At 37.7% G+C, this 22474-nt stretch overlaps 1 protein-coding gene across 1 annotated transcript; it reads right to left on the bottom strand.

Annotated features, from left to right (window-relative positions):
- Positions 1 to 12494: 12494 nt before the first annotated feature.
- LOC107063425 (uncharacterized) lies at positions 12495 to 13409 on the bottom strand. The gene is made up of 2 exons (XM_015315300.1): positions 13251 to 13409; positions 12495 to 12641 (listed from the first exon to the last, which is right to left on the bottom strand). The coding sequence occupies exons 1-2, from the start codon at positions 13407 to 13409 to the stop codon at positions 12495 to 12497; spliced, it is 306 nt and encodes a 101-aa protein (XP_015170786.1).
- Positions 13410 to 22474: the final 9065 nt, after the last annotated feature.

The raw sequence follows: 22474 nt of genomic DNA, 5'->3' as shown, positions 1-22474 counted from the left end.
CGAGATGCCTGATCTGGCCAAGTTCACTCGGCGACTCGCCGAAATGTCTTCTTGATCTCCCTTCTGCCCCCATAAACCCCTAAAATCCACTGTAACTTTTGATGATCCACTTCTAGCTCGCCGATTGGTGTCGGGGATTCACCGAATGGCCCTGAACATTGCCGACATGTCTTGAATGTTTGAAAATTGTATGCTGGTACTTTCGGCGAACCCGATCTAGCTTGCCAAAGAAACTCGGTTATTCTTTGAATGGTTGGTGAGTCTTTTTACAACCTATTTTCTGCATTCTTCATTTTTTCTAACATTTTTCTATTTGGTTTGCAGGAATGGCTAGGACAAATTTGAATTATAGTGGCATGTCAATCTGAAAGCGGAACGTGGAGTCGTAATAAATGAGGAAGAAGTTGCTTCCAATGCCAAAGGCAGGAAGTTATCTTTGAAGGGAGGCAAGGCGCCCATAGCGAAGAAAATGGAGTATAGCTCCGGCAGTGAGGGTGAGTCGTATAATTCTCACGCTACATTCTCTGAGCCTGAGGACGATCAGTTATTACAGGCTCGGCAAGCGGAGTTACGCTCCAAAACTCATCTTGATCCGTGTAGGATTTCGGAGCCTTCCCCTCCGTCTTCAGCTCCAGTGCCTCCTCCAACAAAGACGGTGATTCCAGCGCCACCAGTTCAAGGTCCTCCTCCCCGGTCACTCAACCGGTTAAATGCCGAGGGATTGAGGACCATCTTGGAGGAGAAGAGATTTTCCACAGATGGTGTAGTGAGCAGGCATCCAGCAATATGGGACACTCTCTGATTCCACAAATTCGAGGTCTTCACCAGGTCCCATGGTCCATACATTCCTACATGGGTCCGGGAGTTCTATGTTTCCTATAGTGACCTGGTGCCTCAACGAAAGAAGAAGGCTAGTGCCTTCAGTCCAGTGGAGTTTGTGATGGTCCGAGGGAAGAAAGTCAGATGCAGTAGTGATAATATCAAATGATGTGTTTGAGAGGGATACAAACTTCATACATCAATACCAGAGTATGATCACATTTAAGACTCTAGATGACCTCAAAGGTTGGTTAGCCCCATTGATTTCTGACACCACCCCAAGGTGGATTGAGGCCAGAGCGTCTATAAAGAAGAAGGACCTTAATGTAGTTGCTAGATATTTGTTTGGATTCATCAGCAGCTCAATTATGCCTTCACAGAATAAGTCTATTCTCCGCCACCCAAAAGCGGCCTGCCTTGGGTCTATCATAGCCAGGAAGCGGCTAAATTTAGGGATGATCATCAAGCAGGAGATGGCCATGAGGGCCAAGCAGCGCTAGACATCCCTTTCATTCCCGGTATTGATCAAGAATTATGTCACCGGACTGGTGTTCCTCGAGATGAGAAGAGAGATGTACTGATCACACCCACCTCTTCTACCGACATCCGGCATATAGAGGCCGAGTACACGAAAGATGAGGCTGACAGGAGGAGAGCAACTCTGGTGGAGACATCCCTGGATGTCGATATTGATTCACTACCTGCAGAGGTAATTATGCCTACTCCAGCATCTGGGCCTTCAGCTACTTCTAGCTCTGCTCCTTCCCCGCCCTCTAGATCTATTGCTGGTACATTTGCCTCCCAGCCTCCGATTACCCAGGCCATGCTTCTCAAGATGGGGCACCTATTCCACTCTGCTAATGTGCGTGCCTCCCGACTAAAGGATGAGGTTCCCAGCGGTGCTATTTTTATAAACATTTCAAGCACACCCAATCCAATTCTAGGTACAAACAATCGTTAAGCACTATAAACCCAACGAAGAGTTGGGGTCTAACCCATAATGAGCAGTACGTGTTCAAATTTAGTTATGAAGTACAAATATGGTCTAAATAGTTATAGGAATAGAAATTGTTGAAAATAGCAAGTAAACAGGTCAAAGGGGGTGATACAAATGTTAGATGAGGAGTTTTAGTTTGCAATTATCAACTATAACGCAATCAAACAAGAGAAAATAACAATATAAAAAGGAATTCTCGGGATGTGATTGATTATAGGCAAATTTCTCTATATGGGTAATTGAAACTACTAATAAATATCTAAATATCATTGGGTAGGCTGGACTATGATTGAAATAGCTTTCTCTCGAACAACTACTTCGATTCAAGTGATTTCTCTTTAACATCAATAAGCTTATCAAATAAGAACATCCCACAATATTAATACATCTTCTCTCTCAAGAAAGATGGATAAGATTTGGTTTAGGATTCACTCGTTCGAGCTGAACCCACATCAACCCAATACCTACAAACCATTAATCAAAAGTTTTGGATCATAAACCTCTCTCTCAAGGAAGCTAAGAACTCAAAGTTAGAACTGCATTTGCAACTACAACTCATAGATTAAAACACAACTAATGATTAAAAGCACTTCAATATAGAATTTAAATTAGTAATAATCAACACCCATAAGCTAATTCAACCCATAATCACACCCCGAGAATTGGGGTTTTAGCTAAACATTATAAAAAAATAAAAACAATTACCAACTCGATTATCAATCAGCTAGGTAATGGTCTCCAAGCCTTTACAATGTTTTCCAAAAGTTAAATTCAAAAACCCACTTGTAAATCTTCAAGTTTGAGCCTCCAAAAAGCTTCAAAATCTACAATGGAACTCGAAAACTCGAAAAAAAACTCTAGTCAATGATAGCAAACTGCTCAATTTACAGTTCAAAATAAATTTATAGCTACCCAAAATTTGGCATGAAAATCCATTAGGCAAGATAAGTCGGGCTCGCCGAGTGATTCGGCGATCCGCCCAATGCTCACTTTCATCGCCATTTTGCATTGGTTCTCAGCATCCCCAAGTCTTGTAACTTTGGCCGATCTATTTTGTCATCGCAGAACCGATCGACGATTCGTCGACTGCCATTTTTGTCACCGACTTGGTTTCTTCCCTCAAGACTGGTACACTGGAACTTTAGGCGGTCTGAAGATCCACTCAGCGGTTCCGACTTATCTTGCCTAATGGCTTTTCATCCCAAATTTTGGGCAGCAACAAATTGAATTTTGAACTGTAAATTGAGCAGTTTGCTATCATTGAGATGAGTTTTCTTTCGAGTTTTAGAGTTTCATTGTAGATTTTGAAGTTTTATGGAGGCTCAAACTTGAAAATTTACAAGTGGGTTTTTGATTTTAACTTTTAGAAAACATTATAAAGGCTTGGAGACCATTACCCAACTGATGGATAATCGAGTTGGTAATTATTTTTGTCTTTTTATAATGTTTAGCTAAAACTCCAATTCTTGGGGTGTGAATATGTGATTATGGGTTGAATTAGCTTATGGGTATTGATTATTACTAATTTCAATGCTATATTGAAGTGGGTTTAATCATTAGCCGTGTTTTAATCTATGAATTGTAGTTGCAAATGCAGTTCTAACTTTGAGTTCTTAACTTGCTTGAGAGAGAGGTCTATGAATCAAAGCTTTTGATTAATGGTTTTTAGGTATTGGGTTGATGTGGGTTCGGCTCAAAAGAGTGAATCCTAAACCAAATCCTACCCATCTTGCTCGAGAGAGAGAGGATGTATTAAGGTTGTGAGTTGTTCTTATTTGTTAATCTTGTTGATGTTCAAGAGAAATCACTTGAATCGAAGTAGTTGTTCAAGAGAAAGCTATTTCAAACATAGTCCAGCCTACCCACTGATATTTAGCTATTTATTAGTAGTTTCAATTATCCATATAGCAAAATTTTCCTATAATCAATCACATTCCGAGAATTCCTCTTTATATTGTTATTTTCTCTTGTTTGATTGCGTTATAGTTGATAATTGCAAACCAAAACCCCCCATCTGACATTTGTGTCACCCCCTTTGACTTGTTTACTTGTTATTTTCGATAATTTCTATTCCTATAACTATTTAGACCACATTTGTACTTTATAACTGAATTTACACTCAGCCCTATTACAAGTCTTAAAAAGACCTTTGTGATCTTTAGTGAGCTGAAATGAATGTTGATTGGAAAATAAGGGCAAGCCTATGGGTGAAGTCATGCATGTGTTCATCTTTGTGAGTGTGAGTGTTGCATGTGATTCCGGGACTTTCAATTCTTGAGATATTTTGTGTAATTATGGAATCATCTTTGTTGTGAGGGAATTTGAGTACCTTTGTTGAGCTTGAACTTGCATTTGAAGCAAGTATTGTGAACTTGAGCATCTTTGATAATGGTGAGTCACAATTTGAATCTTTAAGTGCACCATTGTGCATTGTATGTGTAGTTTAAACCTTTTGTGTGCATTCATGTTGATTCTTATGCAGCACTATTTGAGACATCCTTATTGAACTGCTGATCTTGAGTTTTACTTTAGGACAAACAAAAGTTTAAGTTAGGGGTGTTGATGAGTCTGCTATTTGGACTCATTTTGGACATTGTTTTGATAATTTTAGTGTCCTCAAATGCCTAATTCATACTATAAACTGATGTTAAAGCCTTGATTTACAGTTATGAGGACTAAGGAACAAAGCAAGGACACTAACAGGCAAAAAGGAACAAAACAAGCTGAAGAAGTGGAGAAAAGCAATCCTGGTGATCGCCAAGACAACTCGGTGAACCGCCGAGTGGCTCTTTAGGCCGCCTAAAGTTCTAGTATGCCAGCCCTGAGGGAAGAAACCAAGTCGGCGACAGAAATGGGCACTCGGTGAATTGTCGATCGGTTCCGCAATGACAAAATAGATCACCCAAAGTTACAGGACTTAGGGATGCTGAGAACCAATGCAAAATGGCAATGGAAATGAGTAAAGAGCGGATAACCGAACCACTTAGAGAGCCCGACTTATCTCGCCTAATGGCTTCTCAAGAAAAATTTTGGGCAGCTATAAATTGAATTTTGAACTATAAAATGAGCAACTTGCTATCATTGAGTAGAGTTTTCTTTCGAGTTTTAGAGTTCCATTGTAGATTTTGAAGCTTTTTGGAGGCTCAAACTTGAAGATTTACCAGTGGGTTTTTGAATTTAACATTTGGAAAACATTGTAAAGGCTTGGAGACTATTACCCAACTAGTGGATAATCGAGTTGGTAATTGTTTTTATCATTTTATAATGTTTAGCTAAAACCCCAATTCTTGGGGTGTGATTATGTGCTTATGGGTTGAATTAGCTTATGGGTATTGATTATTACTTATTTAAATGCTATATTGAATGGGTTTAATCATTAGTTGTGTTTTAATCTATGAATTGTAGTTGCAAATGCAATTCTAACTTTGAGCTCTTAGCTTGCTTGAGAGAGAGGTTTTATGAACCAAAGCTTTTGATTAATGGTTTGTAGGTATTGGGTTGATGTGTGTTCAGCTCGAAAGAGTGAATCCTAAACTAAATCCTACCCATCTTGCTCGAGAGAGTGGATGTATTAAGGTATTGGGCTTTTCTTATTTGTTAAGCTTGTTGATGTTCGAGAGAAATCACTTGAATAGAAAGTAGTTGTTCGAGAGAAAGCTATTTCAATCATTGTCCAGCCTACCCATTGATATTTAGCTATTTATTAGTAGTTTCAATTACCCATATAGCAAAATTTGCCTATAATCAATCACATCCCGAGAATTCCTCTTTATATTGTTATTTTTTCTTGTTTGATTGCTTTATAGCTTATAATTGCAAACCAAAACCCCTCATCTGACATTTGTGTCACCCCCTTTGACTTGTTTACTTGTTATTTTCGACAATTTCTATTCCTATAACTATTTAGACCACATTTGTTCTTCATAACTTAATTTGAACACATACTGCTCATGTGGGTTCGACCCTAACTCTTCTTTGGGCTGCTTAACGATCGTTTGTACCTAGAATTGGATGAGGTGTGCTTGATACGTTAATCAAGGCCTCGCATCATATTTCTTTAATAGGTGATCAATAACCTAGAGGAAGGTAGATCTCGATGCCCTAGTTGCTTTGTCACAAAACAAAGTGGTAAAGCTAGTCCTCTGACAAATCAGTGAACCCACTCCTACTCTATTGCCATAACTGTAGCTTAGGGTGTGTGAAAATCGAACCGACCAATAAATCAAACCGAAAAAGTGTTATTGGTATATTGTTATTGGGTTATTGGGTTAACGATTTTTTAATGGTTTTATAAAATAAAATTATCGGGTTATCGGTTCGGTATTGATTTTTAATAATGGGTTATTGGGTAAATCGATAACCCATTAAAACTTGTAATTTACTACTTTTACATGTACATAAATATTATATATTAATATACATACCTTACTAGTTACTATCTTTATCCTTTAACCTTCAATTCACACTTCACATTGACTTTGATTTCATAACTTCACATTATACAAAACGTCAAAATCTAAAGTAAGAACCCTATTCCTTTTAATTTCTCTTTGTGTTACACTTGTATAGTTCTTTTCATGTTTGTTATTATTCTTTCTATTTTATGAACATTTGTAAGGTTACATTATTGTGTTGTCGCATCAAATTTATTAGAGAAGTCATATATTTGTTTTATAAGTATTTTCTTATTGGTTAACAAAAAACCGAACGTTAAGGACCAAAATTGATAAACCGAAAATTGATAAAAAACATATCTTATTTGGTTATTGGCTTAACGTATTTAAAACCAAAAACTGATAAATCAAATCGATAATATATAAAACTAAACTCATTGATGCACACCTCTAACCATAGCAGCATACCTAGCTAGCTCATAGAATTGCATCTCATACTTCAACACAAACATTGAACTAGCTAAAGATTTGTGAACTCATCCTATAATCCTCTCTTTCATAAGGTATCTCATATAGTTCTCCAAAAGAGTCCCAGAAAACTAAGCTCAATTCATCGGAGGTGATCCGATTGGCCTATACTGAAGATAAGCTCACCACCACTTCTTAGTTGGTTCCTCTATTTGGAACGTAGTGTAATCTACCATGTGCGACTTTACTAGAATGAGGTTATGCAAACTCACCAGAAACTCGTGAGCATTCTCTCCCGAAGCAACTAAAAACTTCATAGGATCCAACCTAATAAATCAACCAAACATCGTATGTTCCTCAGAAGACATAACTAGCCTACAATTGATTGCTCAACAACCAATACTAGTAATATATCTAAACGAAAAGCCGCAGCAGCATACTGTGCTCCTGGTATGTGAACACCCTATACCACTTCCTAGGGTAAAGTATATGCCTTGTCTCTCTCTTTAGAACCGCTTGAAGTGCTAGATAAGTTCCCTGCATGCGACATACCCTCCAAGAAACTAAGGATACTAACCAAGGTATCTTGAAAAATCGACATGGCTAAAAACCCTGCTAGATGTTGGGTTGGCCCCACACCTTCTGATTAATATTATATATAATCAATATTGACATCGAGCTCTCAAATAGTGCCATGTCCTAGCATCGTAACTCATGTCCTACCTCAACCTCTACCTCGACCCCTACCCACAGGCTAAGGAATCTCATCCTAATCATTTGAGAAAGAATTAAGCAAATGAAATACAGAAGTTGATAGAGTTGAGAACACACGATAAGAAATCAAAAAGTGAGATGTTCCTAAGAATGCCCAATAGCCTCTTGAAGATAGGATACATACATCATTGTACTGATCCGCGAGAATCTAGAAAGAATTTTTTCTTGTACTGGTAAGATCAGTTAACTTGAATTTTTTATAACACGTTATCATGACCTAATATTGTGCCATGAATGCACCTACTATAATCCTCCATACTCCAGTAGGAAAGCCAAGCTCAAGACCTATACTGAAAGTAAAAACTGATATGAATAATACGGGAAGTGGGAAATGAGATAATCGAAACACCATGTATACAATGGCGGATCTAGGATTTCTATTAAGGAGGTTCAAAAGAAAAAAGAGAGTAGTGCCTAAGATTTGATCTTGGAACCTCAAGGTGAATTTTTAATTCCTTCACCATTAAGCCAACTTATTATCTTACATTTAGGAGGTTCAAAATCAGTATAGACATAAAATTTCTTTAAAATACCTTAAATGTACAAAGTAATTTTTTGCCGATGGGATTCAGTTGAACCCGCTCAGCAGCCTCTAGCTCCACCCCTGCATGCATAGATACATACATAACATGTACAAAAATATACGGCATATTCCCTAAGCAAAAGAAAGAAAGAAAATTTATACAAGATACCAACTTTGAATCTGGTGTCACTGGTACAAGAGCCTCTAAAAGTACGAGAGTACCGTTAAACAATACACAATTATTTGATAGATAAAAAAAACAAAGACAGTAGAATATCTTGTCCCGGATATATTTGCTAGAGATCAAATATACTCTCTTTTAGCAAACTTAATGGAACCAAATTTCTCAAAAACATATATTTAACGGGCCATTTTGAATCAACCTTCAAACATAGGGAAGTTTTTTGTTATTTTCTCTAATATTCCAGGTAAGAGGTTTTCCAGATCAGATTAAAATAGTAACTTTTAATAATGAAAATAAAATTGAATGATCTCCCATTAAATTTACCCTTCGTAGAATTAATAAGAAAAAAGGAGTTTACGGATGGCATTTGTTTTTTGTTTTATTGATAAATAAACAATTAATTACACGGAGATTATTTTATTGAACATAGAGTTTAAAAATAAGTTAATTTGAAATATACATCATATTAGTTGTTAAACAAATTTTGGGCTTAAATAATTTGGTGTGTTTGTTACAGAAAATATTTTCTATGAAAAATATTTTTCAGAAAATGTTTTTTTTTCTAAAAAATAAACTATTTTCTTACTAATTTTCTAATGTTTGGTAAAAGTAAGAAAATATTTGTCACGCCCCAAACTCAAGGGGTGCAACTGGCTCCTAATGCCAAAACTCAGACCCGAACCGACCTTGCTGAACCATTTGTTACTAGTGCAAGGCAAACACACGCAATCAAGAAAACAAACTAGTATATCCCGGCTTAAAACTAAGCCCTCGGCCGGTAAGGCCCTTGTTAACACATATATAAAATAAATAGCTACTCCCAAGAGTTCATATAAAGAAATAGTCAACTAGCACAGAAGTCCTGACTGGGCCGTCGAGGCTACCATGATATCTATACAAAAACTGGAAGCAAGTACATATAAAGACAATACATAAAACAGCTCACAAGCTTCAACAAACTAACAAAACTAGGCCAGCATGGCCATAACCTAGTTATACACCCCACACACTAGTCTACAGGCCTCAAAGAGTAGTAAAGATTGGCGGGACAGGCCCCAGCCTATCCATAAAAATATACACAACAAAAGCTAACAAACCTCCAAACTCTGGCAGCTACGGAGGAAAGGGGCTAGCCAACTGGATAAAAGTCAATCATGCTACTAAGGAGGTCTACTCGGTCGTCTGCCAGGACCTGCATGCATGAATGCAGCGCCCCAGGCAATGGGGAATCAGTACAAAATAATGTACAGAGTATGAAAGACTGTAGACTAAATGAGCAAGTATCATAATATATCAAAAGCAATCAAGGTAAGGAAATCAAATTTAGATAAGCATGCCAACCCACTATTGAATCTAAAAAAATACAATAATGATGAAACATCAACCTAACCAAGCCCCCATAATCCCGGTAGGTACAAACAACATACCACCTACTTAGGCCCCCATAAGCCCAGAAGGTGCCAAATCAATCTACATAACCTTATCAGTAGCCCCTTGTCTTTGTAAAAATTCACATAGCCCTTTTTGGCAACGATATAGCCCCGTAGGTAGCGCATAGCCCTCTTAGGCAACATCATACCTCTATGAGTTGCACGTAGCCCTCTTTTGTATCACATAGCCTTGTAGGCAATACATAGCCCTCTTTGGCGTCAAAAAAGCGCCGTAGGCAACACATAACACTCTTTGGCATCAATATAGCCTTGTGGGCAACACATAGCCCTCTTGGGCAATAACATAGTCCTATTAGAAAAACATCATAGTCCCTATAGGAATTTCATAACTCAACAGCTAACCACAATTGCCCCAAGGGCGAAAGCAAACAATTAAATAGGCTGAAGGCGAGCAATTTAGCTATAAACAATATATATGAATAATGTCCAAGTCATTCCAAACTTAGGGTTATTCTGAACAAATTATGAGTCCCTAAAATGAGGGTTTATAACCACTCAATCAGCCAACCACTCACAATTACATCTACAACATATCTAACATTAACTACCCTATTATATCACTCCCAAGCTCTAAGGAAACAAGCCGAACGAAGGGAGTAGCTTTAATATACCTTTTCCTTTATAACTTATGCGGAAAATACATTTGTCCACACCACTACAACACTAAAGGAAAAGGTAAAATCAATCAGTAATTAAGGATAAAAATTACTACGACAATTTGACAATCGATACGGATTCCTATTGTAAACTACAATCCAAGACCTAAGGTATCCGTAAACTGATAAAAGGTGATTACTACCTTTCTTAAATGACCAGAACACTTGAATACAATCACTCCACTAAGAAAAACCATGCTACCACAACCTTCACGGAGCTACATCGCTCAATTCACCGTTAAAATTATACCAAATTGACGAGCTCGCGACATAGGACAATTTTTTATAAGAGTCCAAGAAGAGATCACCAACACACAAGGATGATTTGAGGAGTATTTCTCTTATTTTCGTGGGTTTCTCACGATTTGGAATGAAGAAAAATGAAGAAGATACTATCTTATAAGCTTCCACAAACTTAGGGGACCCACCTCGCGTGTCTGCTTGCGTAGTCTCGTAAGAACGCGAATATCTCTCTATTCTGAAGTCGTATTAACAAACCGTTTGATGTGTTGGAAACTAGACTCGTAGACCTTCAATTTAATGGGTCGTGGACCCCATAACTCGTTATAGATTTTGAGAAAACTTCCGAAACATTTGACCCAAATTTCAGAAAAATCTTTAAAAAAGAACTTACGATAACTTTCGCCCAGTTTTATTTTGCGACTTACCTTACTTCAAAACTTGAGATACAACCCTTGAGCACTTAAAATATGACATACCACATCATTCTTAATTTATTACTCACCCTTTTTGTCTTTCCACGAATGTACAAATTAATTTAGACATTTAGAAAAGTTGGGGTGTTACATCCTTCCCCCCTTAGAAATATTCGTCCTCGAATGAAAAATCTGAGTCACACGGTTATGTCCTTAAGAGTTGCCAAAGTTTAGACAAAGTATCCTTTGTGAATGTGACTATCCAGAACCTAAAACACATAAATTTTTAACCTAGGCGTCTCACAGGACGACATAAATAGCTAAGCATTATAGCTCCGCAATAACAGTGCGAGCAAAAATACAACGACGACAACCATAATAATAAGCAATAATATAAAAAATTTGGTAGGTATCTTACCCCACTACACCAATATAAACTGATATGCCATCACCCTGGGGTATGAAACAAGTGAGGATATTTGGACCTCATGTCTTCCTCATCTTTCCAGGTCACCTCTTCTCTATTCTTGTTTCTCCACAATACTTTAACCGAAGCCACCTCTTCGGTCCTCAATTTACGGACCTGTCGATCTAATATGACAACTAGAGTTTCCTCGTAGGACAAATCCTCTGTGATCTGAGCATCCTCAACTGGGACAACCCGATAAGGGTCTCCTACGCACTTTCATAGCATTGATACATGGAAAACTGGATGAACAGATTCTATCCCCGAAGGAAATTCTAACTCATAAGCCACTCGTCCTACCCTCCAGAGGATCTAATATGGCCCAATGAATCGTGGACTAAGCTTGCCTTTTTTGCCAAATCTCATAACACCCTTCATAGGTGAGACTTTTAAGAATACCCAGTCATCGATACAAAATTCTAAGTCCCTTCGTCGGACATCTGAGTATGACTTCTGTCTGCTTTGAGTTGTTAGCAACCTCTCCCGAATGAGCTTAGCATGCTCTACTGTTTGTTGTACTAAGTCGGGTCCAATCAACCCTGACTCACCTACCTCGAACCATCCAATGGGGGACCTACACTTTCGCCCATACAAAGCCTCATAACATGCCATCCTGATACTGGAATGATAACTATTATTGTATGCGAACTCAATAAGAGGCAAGTGGTCATCCCAACTTCCCTTGAAGTCTAGCGCGTACGCCCGTAACATATCCTCAAGTGTCAAAATTGTACTCTCAGCCTGGCCATCTGTCTAAGGGTGAAAGATTGTACTAAGATTAACTTGTGTCTCCAGTCCTTTCTGGAAGGACTTCCAGAAGTTGGCGGTAAATTGTGCTCCTCTATCAGAGATAATAGAAACTGGGACACCGTGTAGCCTAACAATCTCTCTAATATAGAGCCCTACATAGTCTTCGGTCGAAAAAGTAGCTCTGACTAGTAAGAAGTGGGCTGATTTTGTTAGTCTATCAACAATTACCCAAATAGAGTCAAACTTGCGACGCGATCGAGGTAACCCTGTAATAAAATTCATATTAATTGATTCCCACTTCCACAAAGGAATGGTTATCTCCTGAACTAGCCCAGCGGGCTTTTGGTGCTCAACATTCACCTGTTGGCAGTTAGGACATGTGCAACAAACTCAGCAACGTCCTTCTTCATCCTGTGCCACCAATATATCTTCTTAATATCATTGTACATCTTCGTCGAATCACGTTGAATAGAATAACGGGAATGATATGCCTCTTCCATAATCTGATGTCAAAGCCTTGTACCATTCAGAACACACAATCGACCGCTACTTCTAAGGACTCCATATCCTGCTATATCAAATGCTAAAGTCTGTTGATTCTGAGCCTTGGCTCTGAGCTGCTCTAAGCTAAGATCCTCTTGTTGCCGTGATTTCACTTCTACAACTAGAGATGATATGGTTGTGTCCTGAATTGTTACCTCACTATTTTCTGCCTCTAACAATCTGACTCCCAAGCTAGCTAACTAATGAAGCTCTCGCGTTTGCTCACACTTCTCAACACCTAAATAGGATAAACTACCCATAGATCTTTGCCTGAGAGGATCGGCTACCACATTCACCTTTCCTGGATAATATAAAATATCCACTTCGTAGTCTTTCAGTAACTCAAGCCATCGACGTTGTCGCAGATTTAACTCATTTTGTTTAAAGTTATATTGAAGGCTTTTATGATCTGTGAAGATGTCAATATGAACGCCATACAAATAGTGTCTCCAAATCTTTAACGCATGCACAACTGCAACCAACTCTAAATCGTGGGTCAGATAGTTCTTTTCATGCTTTCTCAACTGCCTTGAAGCATATGCGATAACCTTACCATGTTGCATTAGAACACATCCCAACCCAACACCAAAAGCATCACAGTACACTGTATAGCCTTCTGAACCCTCTGGCAATGTTAGAACTGGTGTTGATGTCAACCTGTCCTTAAGCTCCTGAAAACTATGCTCGCAAGCCTCAGTCCACTGGAACTTAGTTGCTTTTTTAGTCATCTTTTTTTAATGGTGCTGAAAGTGAAGAAAACCCCTTTACAAACCTTCTGTAGTACCCAGCTAACCCTAAGAAACTATGAACCTCAGTCGGAGTCATGGGTCTGGGCCAAGTCTTTACAGACTCAATCTTTTGTGTATCAACCTCAACGCCTGCATATGATACAATATGTCCTAGGAAAGCCACAGAGCTCAACCAGAACTCACACTTGGAGAACTTTGCATAAAGTTCCTACTCTCGAAGAACCTAAAGGACTGCTCACAAATGATTTGCATGCTCAACTTTTTAACGTGAATACACCAAAATATCATCAATAAATACAATCACAAACAAGTCTAAATACGGCCTGAATATACTATTCATCAGGTCCATGAACACTGTTGGGGCATTAGTTAATCCAAAAGACATTACCAAGAACTCAAAGTGCCCATATCTGGTTCTAAAAGTTGTCTTTGGAACGTCTTTCTCCCGAACTCGTATCTGGTGGCACCCTAATCTTAAATCAATCTTTGAGAAACACTCAGCACCTTGTAACTGATCAAACAAGTCATCGATCCTCGGAAGGGGATACTTATTCTTTATAGTTGCCTTATACAGCTGTCGATAATCGATACACATTCTTAGTGAGCCATCTTTCTTCCTCACGAATAACATTGGCGCACCTCATGGTGAATCACTAGGCTTGATGAAGCCTTTTTCCAGCAAGACTTTCAGCTGATCATTTAAATCATTTAGCTCAGTCGGAGCCATTCTGTAAGGAGGGATAGATATGGTTTGTGTACCTGCTAGCATATCGATAGCAAAATCAATTTCTCATTCTAGAGGGATACCAGGGAGCTCGTCTGGAAATACATCTAGAAACTCATTAACTACCGAAATAGACTGAAGAGTCGGTGGTTCTGCATCTATATCATGAACACGAACAAGATGATAAATACAACCCTTAGTGATCATTCTCCTCACCTAAAGATAGGAAATAAACCTACCTTTCGGCGTTGTTGTATCGCCTTTCATTCCAGAACTGCATCTCTTGGAAAGTGGAATCTAACAATCTTTCTCCGACACTCAACATTAGCATAACAAGACGCTAACCAGTCCATCCCCATAATGATGTTGAAATCAACCATCTCTAACTCTACCAGGTCTACAGAGGTCTGACGGTCGATAATTTCTACCGGGCAACCTTGATAGACTCTTCTGGCAATAATAGACTCACCAACTAGTGTAGATACAATAAAGGGTCGATCTAATGACTCTGCTACTATACATAACTTCCCCGCAATAAATGGAGTAACATAAGACAGAGTAGATCCAGGATCTATCAAAGCATAAACACAATGGGAGCAAACTCTTCCTCGCAATAAATGGAGTAACATAAGACAGAGCAGATCCAGGATCTATCAAAGCATAAACACAATGGGAGAAAATAATCAATGTACCTGTCACAACATCTGGTGATGACTCTGAGTCCTGTCATCCGGTTAATGAATATGTACGGTTCTGTCCACTACCAGAACTAGATGCTCCCTTCCTGCCTCCGCCTCTACCTCTACGTTCTGAAGTCTGGGGTCCATGCCCTCTAGACTATGCGGATGAGAAGGAACCTACTACTAACCTGGTCGACTAACCTATACCACCCTGACCTATGGTAGGGCAGTTTCTCCACCCATGCCCCTCCTGTCCACAAGAATAACAACCTGTGGAACCCTGTCTGTACCTCCCGAAATGCATCCTACCGCAAGTAAAGCAATGCGGTGGGGTAGTCCTAGCCTGGTCTGAACCCCTCTGCTGCTGCAAGCCTGATGCTCGTGAACCCTCACATGGGACTGAATGTCCCTGACGATCAAATCTACTACCCTGGAACTGTTGTAGTGGATGTCTAGGTGGCCTAATAGAATGTCCGGGTCTGGGACCACCCTGAGAATCTCCCTGTAAACCAGTGGGCCTAGCCTTTAACTGTCTCTCTCTCTCTCAACCCTCTCACTCATATATTGTAGATGTCGGCGATCCTCTATGCCTTGTGCAAAGGCCTGAATTCGCGAGATATCCATATTATCATTTAGTGCAGTGGTAAAACAAGCGTCGATATAGTCTGATTCAAGCCCTCCCACAAATCTACGCACCCTGTCATGCATCGTTTCAACAAATGGTGGTGCATATATAGCCAATGAATCATATCTCAGCCCGTACTCTCAGACACTCATGCTACCCTATCGGAGGTTCAAAAATTGGTCCACCCGGCCATCCCTAATCTCTCGAGGCAAATAGTGATCTATGAAAGCTTCTGTAAAGCTATCCCAAATGGGTAGAGATGCATCTTTTCCTCTAGATCTCTCCCAACTTTCGTACCAAAATACTGCAACATCACGCAATCAAAATGTTGCTAACTCAACTGACTCAGTCATGACTCTGAAGATCCTATGAAGATGATCAACAAAGTGTTGAGGGTCCTCTTTACGATCTGTCCCTGTGAACTGTGGAGGATTCAAGGCAAGAAATTCACGAACTCTCTAACTTTCGGGCCCTTCAGAAGGTCGGGCATCATCTAGCACAACTGGCTGGCACTGTGCAGCTACTAACTGTGCTAACATATATACTACACTGTTCAAATCCTAATCAGATAGAATAGGAGGAACTAAAGGTGGTACTGCTGGTGGAGCCGGAAGTTTTGTAGCCCTCGGAGGTTCTTGAAGCGGTGGAGAAGCTATAGGGGAATGAGAAGATGTCTCCCCATGGGTCCCACAATGGGCTACCTCCACCTGTGGTACCTTGTTGTTACCCTCGCCTGCAGCTGTATCTAGCCCTTGGCTAGCTGTGGTCTCTCCAGTGTCAGCCATTTCTATCTGCATACAAGTATCAATTATAAGCAAGAAACCTCAACCCTTAAGACACCTCTCTATAGCACGAGGTGAGCAAAAGAAGGATAATTATTCTAACATGCCCGGTAGCTTCTTGCTTACCGAATGTGGTGGACAACACATTTATAAACAAGACTCTACTAGACACGGCTTGTAGACTCCCTAGGATACGACGTTGCTCTAATACCAAGTTTGTCACGCCCTAAAGTCAAGGGGCGTAAATGGCTCCTAAAGCCAAAACTCAGGCCCGAGCCGACCTTGCTGAACCATTTGCTACTAGCGCATGGCAGACACACGCAATCAAGAAAACAAACTAGTTTATCCTGGCTTAAAACTAACCCCTCGGCCAGTAAGGCCCCTGTCAACATATATATAAAAGAAACAACTACTCCCAAGAGTTCATATAAAGAAATAGCCAACTATCACAAAAGTCCTGCCTGGGCCATCGAGGCCACCATGATATCTATACAAAAATCGGAAGCAAGTATATGTTAAGACAATACATCAAACAGCACACAAGCTTCAGCAAACCAACAAAACTAGGCCAGCATGGCCATAACCTAGCTGTACACCCCACACACTAGTCTGAAAGCCTCAAAGAGTAGTAAAGATTGAAATGACAGGCCCCAGCCTACCCATAAAAATATACACAACAAACGCTGACAAACCTCCAAACTCTGGTAGCTCCGGAGGAAAGGGGCTAGCCAACCAGATAGAAGTCAATCCTGCTACTAATGAGGTCTACTAGGTCGTCTATCAAGACCTGCATGCATGAATGCAACGCCCCCAGGCAATGGGGCCTCAGTACAAAATAATGTACAGAGTATGAAAGGTTGTACACTAAATGAGCAAGTATCATAATATACAAAAAGCAATCAGGTAAGGAAATCAAATTTAGATAAGCATGCCAACCCATTACTGAATCTAATAAAATACAATAATGATGAAACATCAACCTAACCAAGCCCCCATAAGCCCGGTAAGTACAAACAACATACCACCTACTTAGCACCCATAATCCCAAAAGGTGCCAAATCAATCTACATAACCTTATCGGTAGCCCCTTGTCTTTGTTAAAAGTCACATAGCCCTTTTTGGCAACGATATAGCCCCGTAGGCAGCGCATAGCCCTCTTAGGCAACATCATAGCTCTGTGGGCTGTACGTAGCTCTCTTTTGTATCACATAGCCTTGTAGGCAATACATAGCCCTCTTTGGCGTAAAAAAAGCCCTGTAGGTAACACATAACACTCTTTGGCATCAATATAGCCCCGTGGGCAACACATAGCCCTCTTTTGGCAATAACATAGTCCTATTAGAAAAACATCATAGTCCCTATAGGCATTTCATAGCTCAACAGCTAACCACAATATCCCCAAGGGCGACAACAAACAATTAAATAGGCTGAAGGTGAGCAATTTAGCTATAAACAATATATATGAATAATGTCCAAGTCGTTCCTAACTTAGGGTTGTTCTGAACAGATTATGAGTCCCTAAAATAAAGGTTTATAACCACTCAATCAGCCAACCACTCACAATTACATCTACAACGTATCTAACATTAACTACCCTATTATATCACTCTCAAGCTCTAAGGAAACATGCTGAACGAAGGGAGTAGCCTTAATATACCTTTTCCTTTATAACTTATGTTGAAAATACCTTTGTCCCCACCACTACAACACTAAAGATAAAGGTAAATCAATTAGTAATTAAGGATAAAAATTACTACGACAATTCGACAATCGATACGGATCCCTATCGTAAACTACAATCCAAGACCTAAGGTATCTGTAAACTGATAAAAGGTGATTCCTACCTTTTTTAAATGACCAGAACACTTGAATACAATAACTCCACTAAAAAAAACCATGCTACCACAACCTCCACAAAGCTACACCGTTCAATTCACCGTGAAAATTATACCAAAACGACAAGCTCGCGACGTAGGGCTATTTTCGATAAAAGGCCAAGAAGAGATCATGAATACACAAGGATGATTTGAGGAGTATTACTCTGATTTTCGTGGGTTTCTCACGATTTGGAATGAAGAAAAATGAAGAAGATGCTATCTTATAAGCTTCCACAGACTTAGGGGACCCACCTCGCGTGTCTGCTTGCGCATTCTCGCAAGAATGCGAATATCTCTCTATTCTGAAGTCGTATGAACAAACCGTTTGATTCGTTGGAAACTAGACTCGTAGACCTTCGATTTAATGGGTCGTGGGCCCCATAACTCGTTATATATTGGGAGAAAACTTCCGAAACATTTGACCCAAATTTCAGAGAAATCTTTAAAAAGGAACTTACGATAACTTTCGCCCACTTTTATTTTGCGACTTACCTTACTTCAAAACTTGAGATACAACCCTTGAGCACTTAAAATATGACATACACATCATTCTTAATTTATTACTCACCCTCTTTGTCTTTCCACGAATGTACGAATTAATTTAGACGTTTAGAAAAGTCGAGGTATTACAATATTATCGCAAAAATATTTATATATATCTAGCAAAATTGTATAAGCGTGGAAGGGGGTGGGTAGTGGGCCTTGGAGGATTGCGGGGTATAGAATGGTCAAAGGGGAGGGGGGTTTGGAGGCGTTTGGCGGATGTGTGAGGAGGATACAATAAATATAAAATATCACTTTTAGAACTTGTTTTCCAACCTCCATTAAGTAAATCATTTTTCTGATTTTTTGAGAAACTTATTTTCCTAAAGAAAATATTTTTTTTCAAAAATTATATCCAACCAAACATGAAAAAAAACACTAGACGAGAGGGGGTTGCTCGAATGGTAAGCACCCCTCACTTCCAACCTAAAGGTTGCGAGTTCGAGTCACCAAGGGAGAAAAAGGGGTGGGAGTTCCTAGGGGAGGGGAAAAAAACTTTAAAAAAAAAAGAAAACAAAACACTTTCCTTCCTTTGAAATACACCTTAACTTCAAAAGTCATCTCAAAAAAATAAAAAATTGCTCAAATCATACTAAAAAATCCTCAAATTTTATCCCGATCCAAGGTGGGATCTTAACATTAGTGATCATGAAACCAAATATTAAAGTAAATAGTTAGAGAAAGGAAAACCACACCAAAGTAAAGTACTTTACGCACATTCTAAATTAAAAAAATAAATATATATATATCAAATGAATTAAAATAGATTAACTAACATTACTATATGTGGAAAAGAGTTGCATCAACAAGTTTGAAAATAGAAAAGTTTGTAATGACCAATAAAGTACTAGGGCTAAAATGTAAATAAAAAGAAGAAAAAGGGAGTTTGTGTAAAGGCAGCAAAAAGACAAATAAAGATTTGATGGTATCTAACGTACGACATGTAGTTATTCCTTTTCAAATAATAATAATAATAATAGGAGCAAGTGGGAAAATATCCACTCATGGAAACTATTAGACAACTTGTCTACTCTCTCTCTTACTAAGTACAACTAAAATCATGCTCAAGTTATTTTCAAACAAGAATATCTTTTTAACTTTAATTTAATTGGTTTCAAATGTTTTACTTGTGTTTGAGGATGGAGAGTTTATCGAAAATATTTTTTTCATTATTAACAAGAGTTGTGATAGAATGGTAAGTACTCTTTCATTCTTAATCAGAAATTTCAGGTTTGAGTCTCTTTGAGTATGGTATCGTCTTTGTCAGGGATCGATTTATCCTCAATGTGGAATTTTCCGATACAAATTCTAGTTTAGTCTAATTCCAATATAAATATCAAACATTTGGTGGAGCTATCTATACACTCTACCATCTGCATACTCTACTCACAGAATTATACCAAGAAATCAAAAGACGTTCAATATTTAATACTCCATATATATTTTTTAATCATGTATAAATAGGTCATGTTTCACAAAAGAGAGTTTGGATGAACCTCTTGACCCTATTAGACTCCATTTGTGCATAGAATTAATTATATTGAGTATATTATTATTAGTCAACGAGATCAATTTTTTGAAAAGAAAAAGGAAATTGTTGAGTTGGCTGAACTTCTCCCCAATAATGGTAATGTTCCTCCCTTGTTATCAGTTGAAATAAAATTATATATTATTATTTTTTTGTATTTAAAAGATCTGTTATTTGAACATTCTTAATTTACCTTGCTGACATTTTCACAAGAATTACCTTAACAGTAAATATGAAGAAGATTTCGATATAATGTAATTTGCCAATCAAACACTATCGTTTACAATTTAAATTGTAAAAAATAAAACATAAGCGTTAATATTCATGTACTACTCAAGTCGTTTCAATAAGAATATGACATTTAAATCTAACTCAACCTCAAAAATTAATTTATATGGAAAAAAAAATTACTCAAGTCCATATTATAAGTAAATCACCAGTTGATTTTCTAATCAATGTAACTTTAACCAACTCTAATGTGTAGTTTTAAAAAGTTCGAAAACTTTAAATTTTATAATCTTAATTATGTTTTCTATATAATAAAAAAAAAGTGTTTGGGTTTGCATTTGGTGGGAAAAGGCTGACAGAGACGTTGACCCTGTGTCGGTTAAGAGTTTATGCACTTAGAAGTTGGGCTATTAATCATATTCACATTTCAACAACTCTGTCAACACCTCCTACCCACTCTCCCTTTCACCACAAGAAATATCATATTTTCTCCCAATAAAAAGCAAAGAAATTTTTTTAATTCAATATTTAAATCTTTTACAAAATTAACAATTTAGAATATTTTTACATATTCAGTGGCAGAGATAAAAATTTCACAAAGAGTGTTCAAGTGTTAAAAGTGAATTTACTTTTCTTAAAAAGTGAAAAAAAGAGATGCTACTACAAAAACACTTTAAGTTTGCGTGTCTTTGCTCTTTCAAGGCGCTTGAACTACAGTGTTATATCATATTATTGTGTCAAAGGTGTCCAGAATATATTATTTAACCATTTTATTTATCATTTTACTTATATATACATGATATAATTTTACGACGAAGAGTGTTTCCTGTACACATTATATGCACATTGTCCATTATATCTTTTTTTTAAAAATAGTAAATTCAATCCAATCTAGTGAATATAAACTACATTTATTCTTGATAATAAAATTATAGCTTGAACCTGGTGGACGTAACTTGTTAGTTAGAAACTGGATTCTTTATTGGTTTTGATTCCATAACAGTTTATCATATTCAAAGACATTGGATCCATCATTGTGTAGGCCTAAAAATTATTCATTGCTTGATTTATAATAAGGTTGGATGACATAAATATACACATATATACCATGTCTAGATGTGTTTTTTAAATGCATTATTATTATATATGAAGTGATTGGAACAGTGAATAGACAATCTAACAAGATCAACCAATCAAGGACACTTCAAATCAATGAAGAAATACACTAAAATGGGAAAAGAAAGGCCCATATATTTATTAGCAAGAGCTGTCTGTTGTTAAGGGCAGTGAATGAAGAACCACACTAGTGCTTTGTGGTAGTTATACTGACACATGTTAGGCCAAACCATCATTTTTTTTTCATTTCAATCTTTTCTTATATTTGCTTCCTATAAGTCCTCAACTTAGGTTTCTTTAGCACATGAGTCCAACATAGTATAATATCAACAGGCGGTGGATGAATATAATCTCTCCATGGTTAGTTAGCGCTCTCCATATTGAGCTTTGAAAATAAAGAAACTTATTATTATTATTGTGACTTTTACTTGTTATGCATCTAAATTAATTCGTCGGTAATTTATGTAGGACGATTAAGTCAAATAACAATAAATTCTTGTCAGACGATTAAGTCTTAAAAAAGAAAGAGAAACTACATATGATTAGACAGAGTCAATTCCCTAAATGGTCACCCAAGTTTAGGGAATTTTCTTGAAATATCATTTATGTTTCATTTAGGGCCAAAATATCACTCAACTATCACTATTTTTCTCTCAATATACTTGACACTTCAAAAGCTTCACTCTCTCCTAGTTGGTATGACATGTCATTAAAGATTTTTTTAATAATAGACTATTTAATTCATTAAACCATTTAACTAATATAATGATCTTATTATTTTCTAAAAAATATATATTAGTTTATTAAGAAGAAATTTTCATACTTAAGAAGTTTTTATCATAATTAATTTTTTTATTTTTTTATGCTATGAAGAATAGCTTTTTGAAACTTACCATAATGTCATCAATTTTGAATAATTATAAACACATATATTCAAAAAA

The sequence above is a fragment of the Solanum tuberosum genome, unplaced genomic scaffold (assembly GCF_000226075.1).
Source record: "Solanum tuberosum cultivar DM 1-3 516 R44 unplaced genomic scaffold, SolTub_3.0 scf00356, whole genome shotgun sequence".
Classification (NCBI taxonomy): Eukaryota; Viridiplantae; Streptophyta; class Magnoliopsida; order Solanales; family Solanaceae; genus Solanum; species Solanum tuberosum.
Note: the sequence above shows the minus strand (reverse complement) of the source record. Positions and strands in the feature narration are given on the sequence as shown.